Source organism: Echiichthys vipera (genome assembly GCF_963691815.1).
Source record: "Echiichthys vipera genome assembly, chromosome: 2".
Taxonomy (NCBI): domain Eukaryota; kingdom Metazoa; phylum Chordata; class Actinopteri; order Perciformes; family Trachinidae; genus Echiichthys; species Echiichthys vipera.
The window spans coordinates 5,029,663-5,048,367 of NC_139827.1; the positions used below are offsets into that span (position 1 = coordinate 5,029,663).

Genomic DNA, 18,705 nt, shown 5'->3' on the forward strand with positions numbered 1-18,705 from the left:
CTCCACCTGGTCCTGGGTCTTCCCCGAGGCCTCCTCCCAGCTGGACGTGCCTGGAACACCTCCCTAGGGAGGCTCCCAGGGTTCATCCTTACCAGATGATCCTGAACCACCTCAACTGGCTCCTATCAACGCAAAGGAGCAGCGGCTCTACTCCGAGTTCCTCCCGGATGCTGAACTTCTCCCCCTCTCTCTAAGGGAGACTCCAGACCCCCTCCTGAGGAAACACATTTCGGCCGCTTGTACCCGCGACCTCGTTCTTTCGGTCATGACAATATGAATCAAGAAACATATTATGTTCGTATTTTTTGTGTTTATTATTTTGTACAACATTGTAACAAAGTGATATATGGTGCGTCAGTTGTAAGACATTTTAATAGCTCCATGGTCATCTTTAAAAATGGCAGTTCTTATAGTTTAGTGTATAGTCATCTTAAATAATCTCATTATTTAATTATCGTTAAAAAATGCTGAAGCAAAAATGACTATAAAAATATATATAAACTCAACTATATACATACCCAACGGCTATAAAGTGGGTGTTTTGATAGTATAAACAAATGCACAACTTTATATTTAACATTATAATATAATACAAAACAAACAACTTTGATCTTGTAATAGTTCCCAAAAATCCTCAAATTTCCTTCTCGAGTTTCAAAATCAGCAGTAAACTGTAGAGAAAATGTGGGGATTTTGGAGACTTGAGTACACGTGATGTATAGTACAAACATGTTACAAATGACAACATGGGGAAAAGGTTTAAGAATATGTGCAAGAATGTTGCTTTGTAATAAAGGCTGCATTACAAAGCAACACGATTGGCTTTACACAAACAAAAACACTTCAACGAGGCAGAAAGTGACATTTATTCCTTTTTTGGTAAGGAAGGAGGAAATGAGGAGGAGTCAAAGTCCGACAAGATGGCGGCTCCCAGAGGTGAGTACAATTGGAGCAAGTTGAGAGAACAGGCCCCGGCGGAGCGGCTACGTCTATTTTTTTATAGTCTATGGTCAAAACCTAATATAAACGTACTCAGAGGGAACACTTAGTACCACTCATCGAAAAATCTGTGGTTGAAACCTACATGAGGTTGGAGAAAAAGAAAGTGGATCCCCCCTTTAGCTCATTTTGTCCTAGAACTTCAAGGTCCACATTTCCTGGACGAAAGCCAGGCCCCCCAAGTGTGTTATATTTGTTGTTTGGCATTCTTTGATTCTGTGGTTGGTTGGGGAAAACGGTGACGTAGTATCCTTCTGAACCGTCAGGGCCTCTTATTCTTGGATCTGGAGAGAAATGTGGCGAACGTGCATTGGGTACCAGCTGCATTGTTCTGTGCTGCCTTGAATGCATATCAATGTCACCAGAAGGACTTCTTCTGGTATGTCTGGGGTCCCTCATGTTAACGCCTGAAGGGGAGATCACCTGTCTATAGTTAGATGGTGCCTTGAAGTCCATTTTTGAACCTCTGGCTCTAAGCACGTGATCCTTTCCTGTGAAATCATCAATGTTGAGATCTGGATGGAAACCAGCATTCACCAGAGGGTAGCTAGACCTTCCTTTAGTCCTAGATGACTGTCTATCACTGTGATGAAGTCTGCCATCTCCATCTATGTCCAGTACAGGCATTCTCATGTGTCCACCTGGGATATCTGATCTGCGATTCCTATGGGAAGGTTCTCTGAAATTTAGTGAAGGATGATCAATGTTAAGACCTGGAGATTTGGGATGCATCTGTGGATTCCGCATTGCCATGTTCGGCATGTTTGGAGCGTTAACGTTCGGATTGAAATTTAGGGAAGGATGATCAAGGTTAAGAACTGGAGATTTGGGATGCATCTGTGGATTCCGCATTGCCATGTGTGGCATGTTCGGAGCGTTAAAATTCGGATTGAAATTTAGAGAAGGATGATCAAGGTTAAGACCTGGAGATTTGGGATGCATCTGTGGATTCCGCATTGCCATGTTTGGCATGTTTGGAGCGTTAACGTTCGGATTGAAATTTAGGGAAGGATGATCAAGGTTAAGAACTGGAGATTTGGGATGCATCTGTGGATTCCGCATCGCCATGTTCGGCATGTTCGGAGCGTTAACATTTGGATTGAAATTTAGGGAAGGGTGATCAAGGTTAAGACCTGGAGATTTGGGATGCATCTGTGGATTCCGCATTGACATGTTCGGCATGTTTGGAGCGTTAACATTTGGACCTGTGAAATCCGCCTGTAGTGGTTTCATATTCAGTTTTGCATTTGGAGGAGTAATATCCAGATTTGTTGGTCTCAGAGATGCACCAAAGTCAATATCAGCCCCAGTCCTGTTTAGATCCGGGCCACTAAACTGAGGCAGCTTGAAAGAAGGGAGTTTCATTTTCCTATCTGCCAAATCAAGATCAGTGTCAGGACCATGGATGTTTCCCGTGGGAACATTCATGTCAACGCCTGGACCTCGTATTCCTCCTTTGACATTTGGGGCACTTAAGTTCATGTTGGGTCGTCCTATGTTACCATTAATTCCTAGATCTGGGCGTTGTGCATTGAGGTCTAGCTTGGGCCCTTTGAAACTGGCATCAGGCAAATCGAAGTCTGGTATACTTAGACCAGGGCCTTTAAGTTTAGGTCCTGAAAGATTCATGTCTGGTAGTTTTGCATCGGGTCTAGAGAGACCGAGGTCGGGTGTATTTAAACTTGGCATTTTGAATTTTCCTTTTAGACCATTTAGGTCTACATTTGGGATATTCAAGTCAGGCCCCTGCATGTCCCCATTGATGTCAACATTGGGGCCCTTGATTTTGGGCATTTTGAACTTTGCATCGGGAGAATCAATGTTAAAATCTGGAGAGTCCATATCTAACTTGGGAGCTTGAAGGTCCATGTTTGGTAATCTCAGTTTGGGAGCATCGATTCCACCCTTCAATTTTGGAGCTTTGAGATTAAAATCTGGAGTTTTAAGGTCTGAATCTATGTTCAAATTTGGTCCTTTTGGTAATTTGGCATTAAGATCTGGTGACTTGAAGTCAAAGCTTGGGCCATCTAACTTTGGACTAGTAAAGCCAACATCAGGCATTTTCAAATGTGGCAGTCCAAACTCATTTTTGGGCCCTTTGAGGTTGACGTTGGGTACATTTACATCAAAATCTGGGCCATCCAAGTTTCCATCAATCTCAGGTCCTTTAAGGTTTGGACGACCAAATTTAGGCATCTTTAATTTGGGCATTTTGAATTTTGCTTTGGGTGAACCAATGTTTATATCTGGTGTGTTCACATCTAACTTGGGAGCTTTAAGATCCATCTTTGGTAAATCCAAATTAGGGGCATCAATTCCACCCTTTATCTTTGGGGCTTTCAGATTAAAATCTGGTGCATTCAAATCAGTGTTTATGTCCACATTTGGTCCCTTGGGTAATGTACCTGACATATTGAATTTCGGCATTTTCAATTTGCCCGAGGGAGCATTAACATCCCAGTCTGGAGCATGAAGCTCTGGCATTTTCAGTTTACCTGAAGGCATGTCTAGGTTCAGCTTTGGGGCATTGAGGTCAAATTTGGGGGTTTTAAGATCAACCTTTGGCATGTTTATGTCTGGTGCATTTAAGCCACCACTGAGGTCAGGACCAGATATATCTAGATCAGGTGTTTTGAGGCCCAGGTCAGGGCCATCTAACTTTGGACCAGAAAGCCCAAAATCAGGCAGGTTCAAGTTTGGCTTTTTGAATTTCCCAGATGGACCAGAAATATCAAAATCTGGCATTCCCATATCAGTTTTAGGACCTTTGAGATTGACATTGGGTACATTTACGTCAAAATCTGGCCCATCCAAGTTTCCATCAATCTCAGGTCCTTTAAGGTTTGGACGACCAAATTTAGGCATCTTTAATTTGGGCATTTTGAATTTTGCTTTGGGTGAACCAATGTTTATATCAGGAGTGTTTACGTCTAACTTAGGAGCTTTAAGGTCCATCTTTGGTAAATCCAAATTAGGGGCATCAATTCCACCCTTTATCTTTGGGGCTTTCAGATTAAAATCTGGTGCATTAAAATCAGTGTTTATGTCCACATTTGGTCCCTTGGGTAATGTACCTGACATATTGAATTTCGGCATTTTCAATTTGCCCGAGGGAGCATTAACATCCCAGTCTGGGGCATGAAGCTCTGGCATTTTCAGTTTACCTGAAGGCATGTCTAGGTTCAGCTTTGGGGCATTGAGGTCAAATTTGGGGGTTTTAAGACCAACCTTTGGCATGTTTATATCTGGTGCATTTAAGCCACCACTGAGGTCAGGACCAGATATATCTAGATCAGGTGTTTTGAGGCCCAGGTCAGGGCCATCTAACTTTGGACCAGAAAGCCCAAAGTCCGGCAGGTTCAAGTTTGGCTTTTTGAATTTCCCAGATGGACCAGAAATATCAAAATCTGGCATTCCTATATCAGCTTTAGGACCTCGGAGGTTGACGTTGGGTGCATTTACATCAAAATCTGGGCCACCTAAGTTTCCATCAATCTCAGGTCCTTTTAGGCTTGGTGATCCAAATTTAGGCATCTTAAATTTGGGCATTTTGAATTTTGCTTTGGGTGAACCAATGTTTACATCTGGAGTGTTCACATCTAACTTGGGAGCTTTAAGGTCCATCTTTGGTAAGTCCAAATCAGGGGCATCAATTCCACCCTTTATCTTTGGGGCTTTCAGATTAAAATCTGGAGCATTCAGATCAGTGTTTATGTCCAAATCTGGTCCCTTTGGTAAAGTACCTGACATATTGAATTTCGGCATTTTCAATTTGCCTGAGGGAGCATTAACATCCCAGTCTGGGGCATGAAGCTCTGGCATTTTCAGTTTACCCGAAGGCATGTCTAGGTTCAACTTTGGGGCATTGAGGTCCAAATTGGGGCTTTTAAGATCAACCTTTGGCATGTTTATGTCTGGTGCATTTAAGCCACCACTGAGGTTAGGACCAGATATATCTAGATCAGGTGTTTTGAGGCCCAGGTCAGGGCCATCAAACTTTGGACCAGAAAGCCCAAAATCAGGCAGGTTCAAGTTTGGCTTTTTGAATTTACCTGATAGACCAGAAATATCTGGCATTCCCATATCAGCTTTAGGACCTTTGAGATTGACATTGGGTACATTTACATCAAAATCTGGCCCATCCAAGTTTCCATCAATCTCAGGTCCTTTAAGGTTTGGACGACCAAATTTAGGCATCTTTAATTTGGGCATTTTGAATTTTGCTTTGGGTGAACCAATGTTTATATCTGGTGTGTTCACATCTAACTTGGGAGCTTTAAGGTCCATCTTAGGTAAGTCCAAGTCAGGGGCATCAATTCCACCCTTTATCTTTGGGGCTTTCAGATTAAAATCTGGAGCATTCAAATCAGTGTTTATGTCAAAATCTGGTCCCTTTGGTAAAGTACCTGACATATTGAATTTCGGCATTTTCAACTTGCCTGAGGGAGCATTAACATCCCAGTCTGGAGCATGAAGCTCTGGCATTTTCAGTTTACCTGAAGGCATGTCTAGGTTCAGCTTTGGGGCATTGAGGTCCAGTTTGGGGCTTTTAAGACCAACCTTTGGCATGTTTATGTCTGGTGCATTCAAGCCACCACTGAGGTTAGGACCAGATATATCTAGATCAGGTGTTTTGAGGCCCAGGTCAGGGCCATCAAACTTTGGACCAGAAAGCCCAAAATCAGGCAGGTTCAAGTTTGGCTTTTTGAATTTCCCAGATGGACCAGAAATATCAAAATCTGGCATTCCCATATCAGCTTTAGGACCTTTGAGATTGACATTGGGTACATTTACATCAAAATCTGGGCCATCCAAGTTTCCATCAATCTCAGGTCCTTTTAAACTTGGAGATCCAAATTTAGGCATCTTAAATTTGGGCATTTTGAATTTTGCTTTGGGTGAACCAATGTTTATATCTGGTGTGTTCACATCTAACTTGGGAGCTTTAAGGTCCATCTTTGGTAAGTCCAAGTCAGGGGCATCAATTCCACCCTTTATCTTTGGGGCTTTCAGATTAAAATCTGGAGCATTCAGATCGGTGTTTATGTCCAAATCTGGTCCCTTTGGTAAAGTACCTGACATATTGAATTTCGGCATTTTCAATTTGCCTGAGGGAGCATTAACATCCCAGTCTGGGGCATGAAGCTCTGGCATTTTCAGTTTACCTGAGGGCATGTCTAGGTTCAGCTTTGGGGCATTGAGGTCCAGTTTGGGGCTTTTAAGATCAACCTTTGGCATGTTTATGTCTGGTGCATTTAAGCCACCACTGAGGTTAGGACCAGATATATCTAGATCAGGTGTTTTGAGGCCCAGGTCAGGGCCATCTAACTTTGGACCAGAAAGCCCAAAATCAGGCAGGTTCAAGTTTGGCTTTTTGAATTTACCTGATAGACCAGAAATATCTGGCATTCCCATATCAGCTTTAGGACCTTTGAGATTGACATTGGGTACATTTACATCAAAATCTGGGCCATCCAAGTTTCCATCAATCTCAGGTCCTTTTAGGCTTGGAAGACCAAATTTAGGCATCTTTAATTTTGCATTGGGTGAACCAATTTGGACATTTGGAGCATTTACATCAAGCTTTGGAGCTTTAAGGTCCATGTTTGGTAAGTCAAAATCAGGGGCATCAATTCCTGACATACTGAATTTAGGCATTTTAAATTTGCCTGAGGGAGCATCAATATGCATGTCAGGAGCATTCAAGTCAATATTTGGTTTCTTCATTGCTGGTACTTTGAATTTACCTGAGGGCATATCCAAGTCAACATCCGGGCCGGAAAGATCTAGTTTAGGTTTATTAATGTCCAACTCAGGCAAATTAAAAGCTGGGTCTATATTCAGCTTTGGCATTGCAAACTTTCCTTTGGGTGAGCCAATGTTTACATCTGGAGAGTGGAGGTCTACATTTGGAGCTCTAAGATCTACTTCAGGAGTATCTATGCCTTTTATTTTGGGGGATTTCAGAGCCATCTCAGGTGTTTTCATCCCTGCATTAATATCCAAATCTTTTTTCTTTGGTAATGTGCCAAAGAGTTTAAATTTGGGTAGTTTAAACTTGCCAGAGGGAGCATCTGCACTGATGCCTAATTTACCGGAAGGCATATTAACATCCACATTAGGGGTATTAAGATCACCACCAGGTAAATTGATGCCTCCCCCTTTAAACTTGGGAGTGGATACATCCATGCTTGGAGTTTTCATGTCATATTCAGGGCCTTTAATCTTAGATAGCCCAAAGCCTGGCATTTTGAGTTTTCCAGATGGGCTTGCAAAATCAAAGTCTGTTGAGGATATATCGACATTTGGATCGACAATTCCAGTCTTGAGATCTGGTGCTGCCAGTTGCACATCTGGTCCCTCAGAATCTCCATTAAAACCTGGAACATGAAAGTGTGGTAAATCAAATTTGGGCATTTTAAACTTAGGAGCTTTGTATATTCCAGATGGAACGTTAGCGTCAACCGATGGAGTGCCAATCGCTAAATTTGGTCCTTTAAGGTCAGCTTTGGGTAGATTTACATTAGGTCCATGAATCCCACCACGTATCTTTGGTGTATTGAGACTCAGGTCAGGCATTTGAACATCAGCTCCACTTTTACCTGATAACCCAAATTTGGGCATTGTCAATTTACCAGATGGGGCATCCACATCTAAATCTGGATTTTTAAGATCAATCTTTGGTTTCTTAAATGGAACTTTCCCTGAAGGCATGTCAAAGTCTGGCCCATGTATATCAAGTTGTGATACATCAACACCTGGCATTTCCAGGTCTAAGTCAGTAGATCGCCCAGACAGTCTGAGCTTGGGTGACTCTATATAACTAGATGGATTGTCCACATTTAGATCTGGGTTTTTCAGTCTCTTGGAATACCTGATACCGAGTTTACCTGAGGGAACATCTGGGGTTCCCACGTCTGATGTCTTGAACTCACCTTCTGGACCACTAAAAGAAGGTCCAGAGAGGCCTGGTGGTTTGAATTTTGGCATTTTTAATTCTTTGTTTGTTCCTTCAATGCCCACTTTGGGAACACCAGTCTCAAAAGATTGACCAGTGAAATTCCCCCCATTAAGATCTATCCCCATGCCAGGGGTACTACTACTACTACTTTCAAGGTATGGCATTCTCAAGTCAACTGATGGACTATCATTATTTGGCAGCTGTATACCGGCTGTAGTGTTTGGACCTTCTGGTAATGTTCCAGACATATGAAAGTCTGGAGCATTACACTGTGGATTTTTAGCATCGACTCTCAGTCTTGGTACCTGAGCTCCACTTAGAGCAGTCCCATTCGACCCAAGACCCAACGGTGGAAGGTTCAGATTGCTCTCATATGTTAATTCTCCGGTGTCATCATATTGTGAATCAGCATCAATGTTTGTGGTCAGAGTCCTAGATTTCATCAGTCCAAAGTCAACTCCCAGACGAGGCAACCCCATGTCATGCTTTAGGTTGACCTTGGATGAGCCTGGTACAGTTGGCTTGACGGTAACCTCCTTGTTCACAGAGCCCTCCTCGGCACCAAGCAGGTCATCTTTCATAAACTTCTTGATTTTGGCATTGTAGAGTTTGCTGTAGGAATCGTTAAGCATCTAGAAATATAAACAACAAGTTGGTGATTGGAATGTAACCATAATATTTCCATCAAGATAACTATTCTCTAGCAGTTGGGGTGGAGATCAGTTTCAGTATTGTTTCCATGACAATCAATTCCTTAATAATATCTGTACTCCACCTACCGTCTCAGGGTTCTTGGCACATTGGTCCAAATTTCCGAGGCTCTTGCTCATGTTGTTCCTGGTGAGGACTCGGACCTTGTTATCAAACGGCTCCATCATCTTCAGTACGTTTAACACCTCAGCTTTTGACAGTTGATCAAAATTTATCGTTGCCCCCAAAAGTTCATCCCCTGAAGAAGAGGAATCAAGTGTGTGCGTAAAACAACAGCTTGTTCAAGAACATAAATATGCTCTGGGTGCAAATCATAATGTATTATTTAAAAAGGTAGACTTTGACCGAAACTCCTAATCCACGCAACCTATTACAATTGGACTTAATATACTGAACTCAAACAAAAACTCCACATTTTTTAGTAAATATATCCTCCTTGTTCTGCTCTTAAGCATATGGAGTTAAAACAACCTTGGAGATGAGTCTAATGTGCAATGATTTCCTTGAATTTGAAGGTGTGCTCTTGCCAGGAACAACTGTTTAAACTCCACTAAGACACAAAACAGTCAAAAGCAATACAGGGGAAAAAAACTTTGGTAGCAAGTCAAGGGTCTTACCTTCCCTCAATCCCTGATTGGCTGAGGAACTGTGGTTGATGCTGGAAACGACCAGCCCTCCCTCCTCTGATCGCTCCAGGGTCAGAGCCCCAGAGAGACTCCTTCCCCTGCGGTGTGACGGCTGCAAACAAAGATGTTTCATAAAGTGTTTAAAAGCGAAGCATGCCTCAACAGACAGAGTTTAAAGGCACGGAGACACCACGACGTCTTCAAATAACTAGTGGCGACAAAGGCCGACTGTTGCATCGCATCACAATGCCTGTTTCCCACCCAAAAAGCAACACTTGAACACACATCAAAGACTACAGTCGAGGGCCAACTAGCAAGTACATTCTGCACCTGCATGAGAGGATATAACTCTTCATACCAGCAGGCGGTTTGTCATTCAAAATATGAAGCTGGAAGAGCAACAGGAGGGATTCAAGACGCTAGTTAGAACATTAGAAAACACAAGAACATATTATATTTACTGTGCACAAGCAAACAAAAAGACAAACAATTACAAACTGTTTCTGTTAAAGGGCTTAGAAATCATCTTGTCTGGTAAAGACATAACGTTAGTTATAAAGTTAGTTTTTGTTCGATCTTGACTTTAGCTGTTTGTTTGCCATTTCTCTTCTTGTGCATTGACTGAACTGCCAATCAGAAGGATCAGCCCCGCGGGCAGTACAACGCGCTGATTGGCCGAAAAACAGCCAAAAAACTAGGGCGGTGGATGCTCACAACACAGCTTTGACCGACAGCCGTGTTTCCTTGCCTTAAAATCAACATGCAACAGAAACGAATCTATTACAGAATGTTTTTTTAACACAAACTTAAACAAAATGTTAAATGTTTCGTACCATGATCCTTGTGTTTCTGTCACGGCGGCATTGAAAAATCCCCTTTGACTAAACCTACAAAAGAAAAGAAAAAGGTTGAGTAAACAAATTTTACAGCAGTTCTTTACACAGGTTACACAATAGGCCTACAGTGCAGCTTGTGGGTTATGTTAGAAAAACTGTTAAAGCTTTGAAAACAAAAGAGCAGGAACATTAATCGGCCTTCAATGAAACAGGTGATCCAGGAGAATCAAACTGATCATATGACAGGTTGAGAATTTGTGATGATCAATCCACGGCAGATAAAAAGGGTGCAGCATTCTTGCTTTAACTTCCAACTAAGGGGGTCATTTTTCCAATCTTATACAACAGCACTTGAATGCACCACTTTGGCAGACTTCAGTCTGTTCACAGGCTTTAACTGCATTTCAAAGCGGACACCTTTGAAGGGAGGGAACAAGAAATACAAGATCATAAAAAATGTAAAAAAAAAATTGGGGTGGGGCGAATCGACTTTGCCAACAACTAAATCGGATGAATGTGAAACCTTGGTGTTGTTTTGTTTTTATTACAGTTACATAATTAACACAAGAAGAATACTTTACTTCTAGAAAGCAGTGTTTTTACTGTAAGTGTTCTATGTTTTGTTACGGTTTCTGTTGCTGTTTACATCTTATCTTAATATATTGAATTAATTTAGACCCAAATAAATGCTACGCAGTGTGACATTCTCGTATGAGCACGTCCCCAGAGAGACGAGTCAAGATTCAAAATAAACAGCACAGAACATGTCGACGCAGGAGTGACACACACGCAACTCTGCAGGTGCATCTCTCAGGTATTTCATTTGTGGCTTTAAGGAAAACCAGGAACAGGTTTATCGAGAGCGCTGCCAACAAATGTTCTGTTTTTTTTCGGGTGTTTCCATTTTGTAAGCACACAAAGTCACACAGTGACCACACCCACTGGCGTTTGAAGTGCATAAATCATGGCAGAGCACTGGCAGAACTCCTCACATCCAAATAAAAATATGTAAATGAAGATATAAATCTCAACAGTGAAGTTTAATCTGCATGATTTTAAAAAGAAATGCAACATTTCTCCACCAGTCTCACGTCTTCAGTGTTACATTATAGCAACACATATAAAGATGAAGATACATGGCACAATGTTAAAATGATGTTCATCCCTTTCAAGTCAAATGATCTCATCTCATCTTCAGCCTCTTATCCGGGGTCGGGTCGCGGGGGCAGCAGCTTTAGCAGGGGACCCCAAACTTCCCTTTCCCGGGCCACATTAACCAGCTCTAACTGGGGGATCCTGAGGCGTTCCCAGGCCAGTGTGGAGATCTAATCTCTCCACCTGGTCCTGGGTCTTCCCCGAGGCCTCCTCCCAGCTGGACGTGCCTGGAACACCTCCCTAGGGAGGCACCCAGGGTTCATCCTTACCAGATGATCCTGAACCACCTCAACTGGCTCCTTTCAACGCAAAGGAGCAGCGGCTCTACTCCGAGTTCCTCACAGATGCTGAACTTCTCCCCCTCTCTCCAAGGGAGACTCCAGCCCCCCTCCCGAGGAAACACATTTCGGCCGCTTGTACCCGCGACCTCGTCAAGTCAAATTATAGAGCGGAATATTCAGAAATATACGTTTGTGTTTCAGGTATTTAAGATGTCATTCTGGCGCGATATGAACGTTTCATGTCACAATATTATCCCAATAATCACCAAAATATACTTTAAACTCTTCAAATTGCACTGGAACCACTTTACATTTACATTTAAGTGAGAAACAAATAGTTTTATGGCATCAGATAGGACACACATGTTTTCTCAGTGACAAAAAAATAAAAAATAATTAAATCAAATAAGATAATCATAAATCACATGTTCCCCCTGGTTAGAAATGTTATGTAAAAAGTCATTATATAGTATTAAATTTAAAAATGCAGCAGAAAGGAGCTGTAGCGACCACAGGGAGTCGATTTAGAAATAAAAGCTATTTTATTTATTCAGTTTACTTTATACTGCACATAAAGTCCTTTATATGGCACATTTTCAATTTCTTAAGCTTCATATTGTTTGGTTTTGAATTAATTTTGCACTATTTAGAATTAATTTATTACATATGTTACTTATCCTTTTTCTTTCTTCTTATGCTTTGTACTCATTGCACCTTCGGTCGGAGAAAAACGTATTTTTGATTCTTCTGTCACAGTTTGCAGAAATTGACTATTAAATAATTAAACGTACATTTGTTGTTGATAACGTCACAGATTTTAACCTCACATGCAGCAAAAACTTTCACTTTTCTGCTCCTTCTTCTTTTAAAATGTTTCATCGAATGAGAAACGGACTTGATGTGAACGACTGTTACAGTTCGAGGAAAAACTCAAGTGGAGGAGACGGTGAGGATATTCACAATATTCAAGATTGTTCTGATAATGAAAACTCGCCACGGTCACTTATTGTGAGTATTTGTTTTTAAATCATATCTGTGATTGAAAAAGATTAACGTCGTATCCCCAGTCAACTTTCACTCAGACATGAAAAGTGTGAACCACAAAATTCACACAGGAAATCATTTTCTCATTCGATGAAACGTTTTAAACGAAGAAGGAGCAGAAAAGTGAAAGTTTTTGCTGCATGTGAGGTTAACATCTGAAGTTATCAACAACAAATGTACGCTTGATTATTTAATCGTCAAGTCAATTTCTGCAAACTGTGACAGAGACACAGAAGAATCAAAAATACGTTTCTCTCCGACCCCACGGTGCGATGAGTACAAAGCATAAGAAGAAAGAATAAGGATAAGAATACAAGAAAACAAGAATTTTATCACGTCAATTATGAATAAAAAACAATTAACATTTAACAAGACCATTAAACCGATCACAACACAAAGTCTGAGCTGATAAAATGTTCTTTATCCTTGAATAAAAGTGTAGTTTTAGTGTTTAGAAGACTTTGTGCGTTTCCTGAATGTCTTTACAAATCCTCATTCGTTGTGTGAAACCAAATCTAACATCGAATCCCAGTGTCGGCCTTTAGCTCATAATGCAAACGACTCCAAATGACATCCGAGCTGAGAAGCAGCTCCTTTACTACGTCAGAAGTTACGTATTACACATTCCATAAGTCAAAGTGCACCGGCCTGCGCTCCTAAAAGGGAAAACGTTCAAATGTCAGTAGGAGCTGGATTCACAATAGATCAGAAAACGCTTCATCAGCAGCACTGAACCGTGAGCCATCAGCACATTTGTAATGTGGCAGAAACAGAGGATTTGTAGTTTGTAATAATAAGAAAGTGCACACATCAAAGTGCAGACCAGTGTGAGTGTGCTGCTGCGTTCAGGTGGTGTCTGGGAAAATAATGTTTTACGCAGAAAGATGGCGGTCGGCAGTGAATCTGTTTGGCTTTTAACACCACGTAGGTCGTTGATTTTATGTGCACAAGATATTTTATCTGCTTTATTTAGTTTTATTGTGCATTTTATGTTTAGTATTTTATCTTTTTATCATGTTTTATGGTTTATTTAACTGTACACTACTTTGGAGACCTTTGTGTTTACTTACAATTGTGCTTTATAAATAAAAATGGATTGGATTGATGAAAATAAACTTTTTTATTAATAAATGTATTTAGGCTGTCCTCATTCATTCACTGTTTGTATACTGTACATCAGCTACTGATTGTAAATGCCGCAATTTGTGTGTAATCTATGTGTTAATTAATGTAAAAATTACGTTTGAAGCAAAGAAGGAAATCATGTGACGTAGTTTAGGAGCGATAAAATCCACGTAGAGAGGAGGGTCAGGGTGGTGCACGGGTCCCAACACACAGGACTTTCACCCGGTTGTCACAGTCCACTTCCGGTCCCGTTAAATAAAGCGACATACTGTATTTCGCAGAAGATATCATACGAACCCGTTGATGAAAAAACCCTTGAATGTATTATATTTTGCTCCCATGTTACCTTTAACATGCCGTTAGGTTGTAACTGCTATTGCTCCTCCTCGTAGAGTGACCTTACATTAATTAGACAAGTTATTTATTAGGATTAAGTGATGATGTAGAGACATACTGTATTTGGGCAGCACGGTGAAGGCATTCAAAGGTCTTTTTTAACCACTAATGCTGCTCAAAATAACACCAAACCTCTGCAGCAGCATGAGAAAAGTCCCTACACAGAAAACAAAGCACCAATGGGCTCCTTCCTTTGGGATTGACTTTGGTAAACGACTTGAATGGACTTTACTATGAGAGGAGCTGGTACCTGGGCCAGTAGGTAAGTCTTTAAAACACTCTTTCAATAAACTCCAGATACGTTAACTACGTTTTTGGTGCTTTGTTTTATGTGTAGGGACTCTTCTCATGCTACTACTACTCTCATGGTGTGATTTTGAGCAGCATCAGGGGTTAAAAAAGACGTTTGAATGCCTTCACCGTACTTTTAGCAACTCTCAAGGATTTTCTTCGTTATTGTTGTTACACTAAAAAAACTGTCTCCATGGCGTACTTGATGTATGTTAGTGCTGAAAAAGACCATGGGATGCTTTTGCGCCAGAATGACACTTTAAGTCAACAACATAGAAGCTGCATTTTATTGCTCAGAGCTTTTAAACAAGCATTTATTCCCAGCGTGAAGCTTTTTATCAGTGCTTTTTTCTCTGCACCAGAACATTCCCAAACACCCAGATACAGTATGTCTCTACATCACTTATCAGAATCAGAATCAGAATCAGAATACTTTATTGATCCCCGGGGGGAAATTATTTCGTTCCAATGCTCCGTGCACAGTAGAAACAAGCCATAAAGATGAATAAAGTAGAAATAAAATAAAGTAAAGATTCAAATAAAATACAATTAAAATAAATCTAAAGTAGCTAATAAATAGCCAATAAAATACAGTACAAATAAATAATAAACAATCAAGTAAACAATCTGAAGTGAGTGTGAAAATACAATCTGAGATATATACACTGTACAATTAGGTTGTTATGGCAAATGAAATGAAATGAGAACAGATATTTATATTTTGTTTTGAAGTAGTCAAGAGTCCGATAATTAAAGAGATGAGTTGTACAGTTTAATGGCCACAGGTAAGAATGACCTCCTGTGGCGCTCAGTGCTGCATTTAGGAGCAATCAGTCTCTGGCTGAAGGTGCTCCTCAGTTCAGCCAGAGTGTTGTGGAGAGGGTGAGAGCCATGCTGCAGTATCGCCCGCACCTTCGACAGCATCCTCCTGTCTGACACTGCAGCCAAGGTGTCCAGCTCCACCCCCACAATGTCACTGGCCTTTCTGATCAGTTTATTGAGTCTGTTGGCATCTGCAACCTTCAGTCTGCTGCCCCAGCACACTACAGCTTAACAGGTTAATCCTAATAAACAACTTGACTTATTAATATAAAGTCACTCTACGAGGACAGCAATAACACTTACAACCTAACAGCATGCTACAAATAACATGGGAGCAAAATATAAAACATTCAAGGGTTTTCATCCGTGGGTTCGTATGATATCTTCTGCCAAATACACTTTAAAGCTCCAAACACAACAAAGTTAGAAGAATAACTTCCCCGGGAGCTCGTGAACGCAGCACAAGTTTGTCCATTAAAATGAACTGGCATGACGTTTTGAATGGGACGTGATTTGTTCTGGGTTTTTTTAAAACTGTGCAAGAAAGAGAAGTAGAAATGCGCACGAGTTGATCAAGAACAGCAGAAAAATACGCATTTAAAGATTTCTCAAACCAGTCGAGATGACAGGAACGATGTGGACGACTCCACCTGAAACCGAATCACTGTCACCCCAAAACCTGTCCCCTTAAGAACCACGCACCACACAGGACAAGTGTCATGAATGAGACTGACCTCCGGCTCCATCAGACAGGTGTGTTCAGCCCTCCGTGTCGTTGCAGTTGTGTCTTCAGAGGAGTTTCAGGTCACAGTTGTGCGTCCATGGCGTTCGCTCTGCAGGCGGTGACTGAGGAGAGGAGCTGCAGGCAGACGGGCGCTTACTTCACCTGGAGCTGACAAACAGGTTCCACCTTAAGTGTCCCGCCTTCATTAACTGTCAGCGTACACAAACACACACAAACACACACATTCACAGCACACGCCCTCGTGCAAACACGCCCTGACGACCACACACACGCCTGCGGCTCATATGCACACAAACACAGACTTAGACCATAGAACAACTTGAATCTTTGACCCGTTTTAACTCACATGTCACACATCTGTTCACACACACACACACACACACACACACACACACACACACACACACACACACACACACACACACACACACACACACACACACACACACACACACACACACACACACACACACACACACACACACACACACACGCACACACGCACACACACACACACACACACATAAATATTAATTAGTGCTTTTGATTTGTTTTTTTATTATTATTATTATTATAATTAAAGTCCTTCATTAAAATCTTACTTAATCTTATTATTAAAAGCTCTGCATTCAAAATCTTACTCATTATTATTATTATTTTTATAATTATTATTATTATTATTATCATACTTATTAGTATTATGATTATACACATCCTGCATTTTAAATCTTACTTAATATTATTTTACTTATTAATATGATTTATTATTATTATTATAAAAGTGCTGCATTCAAAATTATACTTATTATCTTACTTATTAGTAATAGTTGTATTATTGTTATTATTATTAATATAAAAGCCCAGCAATCGAAATCTTACTTATAATTATATTATTATTATTAGTATTATTTTTATTGTATTCATTTTTAAGTCCAGCAGTTGAAATCTTACTAAATATTATTATCTTACTTATTATTATTTTTATTATTATAAAAGTCCTTCATTCAAAATCTTACTTATTATTATTATCTTATTTATTATTTTTTATTAATATAAAAGCATTAAAAAAAACTGTGAAGCACTTTGAAGTGCACTAACCTGTATGAAAGGTACTATACAAATAAAGTTTGATTGGTAGATCATAGATAATTATTATTATTGATCATAGATTATTATTTAATTTATATTTCTGCATTATTAATGAATCTACAAAGTTCAATATTTCCCTCAGAATTACCGGAGCAGATGTTTAAAGTAGCATGAAATGGAAACACTCAAGTAAAGCGTCCACACACACACACACACACACACACACACACACACACACACACACACACACACACACACACACACACACACACACACACACCGACACACACACACACACACACACACACACACACACACACACACACACACACACACACACACACACACACACACACACACACACACACACACACACACACACACACACACACACACACACACACACACACACACACACACACACACACACACACACACACACACACACACTCTAAAGGCAGCATTACAGATGAAACCGACACAGGAGAGAAAACATAAACACTCCCCTCTGACATGTGAAAAATGCTGAGCTGTGCCAAAGGGAGCGGCAGGCGTTCACAGTGTGAGTCACTCTGATTACAGTCGCTTGTTGATCACAAAAAGAGCCGTGTGTGTGTGTGTGAATCTGGAGAGAAAGGAGTTGTTATATAATCCTACCTGATGATGTCTGACGTTGCGTGAGGACGACTCTGTTCTCAGGCCGACCTGGGGAAATAAAAACAGGTGTGACAACTTTCATTTATCACTAAAGAAAGTGATTTATTACGAGTTTACTTCTGATTAAACAGATAAAACAACAAAAACAATTCTTTCCAAGTAATGTTAAAGTGTAATTCCAGCGTAAAAGCATCATTTGGGAAAACAATACAGGGTTCCTGCACCTTTTAGTACATTTTCAAGCTTTTCCAGCTCCTCACAGCTGTGGTAAATCCCATTTTACACAGTCTACGATCGCTACACTTCTTTGTCACATTAAATCAGATGTTAGTGTGAATTAACAACCAATGTTTTATGACATTCATTTTACAAAAGGGCGACAAATCAGCATCATTTAACCGAAAGTTTGACGCACTTTTCAAACCTTGGAAACACCAAATTCAAATTCTCAAGGATTTCCAGCCCCCGTAAAAACGGACATGCAAGTTCTATAGACTATATACTATATATACATATATATATATATACACATATATATAGTATACACAGACACATATATATAAAGCTCCTCATATATACACATATATATTTGAGGAGCTCTTTTCCAAAACGCTATAAATCCATTTTAATAGTTTTCAGGAAAATTACATTTTTTACCCAGACCCACACATTTGGTTAATATTCAGTTTATCTTGTCAAAATGGTTTTTATGGCTCAGTCTGAACGTGTTGAACGGACGGACGAAACAAAAAACTCTCCCGCTTCAGAGCGCCGCCATGTTGGATCGCATAGAATGCTCACTGAATTCTGATTGGTCGAGAGGACGTATCGCATTTAGGCTAAAAATACATTTGGCGCTGGTCGCGGTTTGGAAAGGAACTGCATCTTGAGACCATTTTAAACAAGGAAATATAGAGATTTGGCAGAAACACTGATGAAGCAGTGAAAAGGTTCTGTATACAGCAAA

The 18,705-nt window shown here is 40.4% G+C and overlaps 1 protein-coding gene across 1 annotated transcript; it reads right to left on the bottom strand.

Annotated features, from left to right (window-relative positions):
* Positions 1-300: 300 nt before the first annotated feature.
* LOC310957650 (uncharacterized protein) lies at positions 301-16,117 on the bottom strand. Its single transcript, XM_083928313.1, has 5 exons — positions 15,982-16,117; positions 10,131-10,184; positions 9,289-9,409; positions 8,740-8,909; positions 301-8,592 (listed from the first exon to the last, which is right to left on the bottom strand). The coding sequence occupies exons 2-5, from the start codon at positions 10,131-10,133 to the stop codon at positions 1,081-1,083; spliced, it is 7,806 nt and encodes a 2,601-aa protein (XP_083784439.1). The 5' UTR covers positions 10,134-10,184; positions 15,982-16,117; the 3' UTR covers positions 301-1,080.
* Between the last annotated feature and the right edge of the window lie 2,588 nt (positions 16,118-18,705).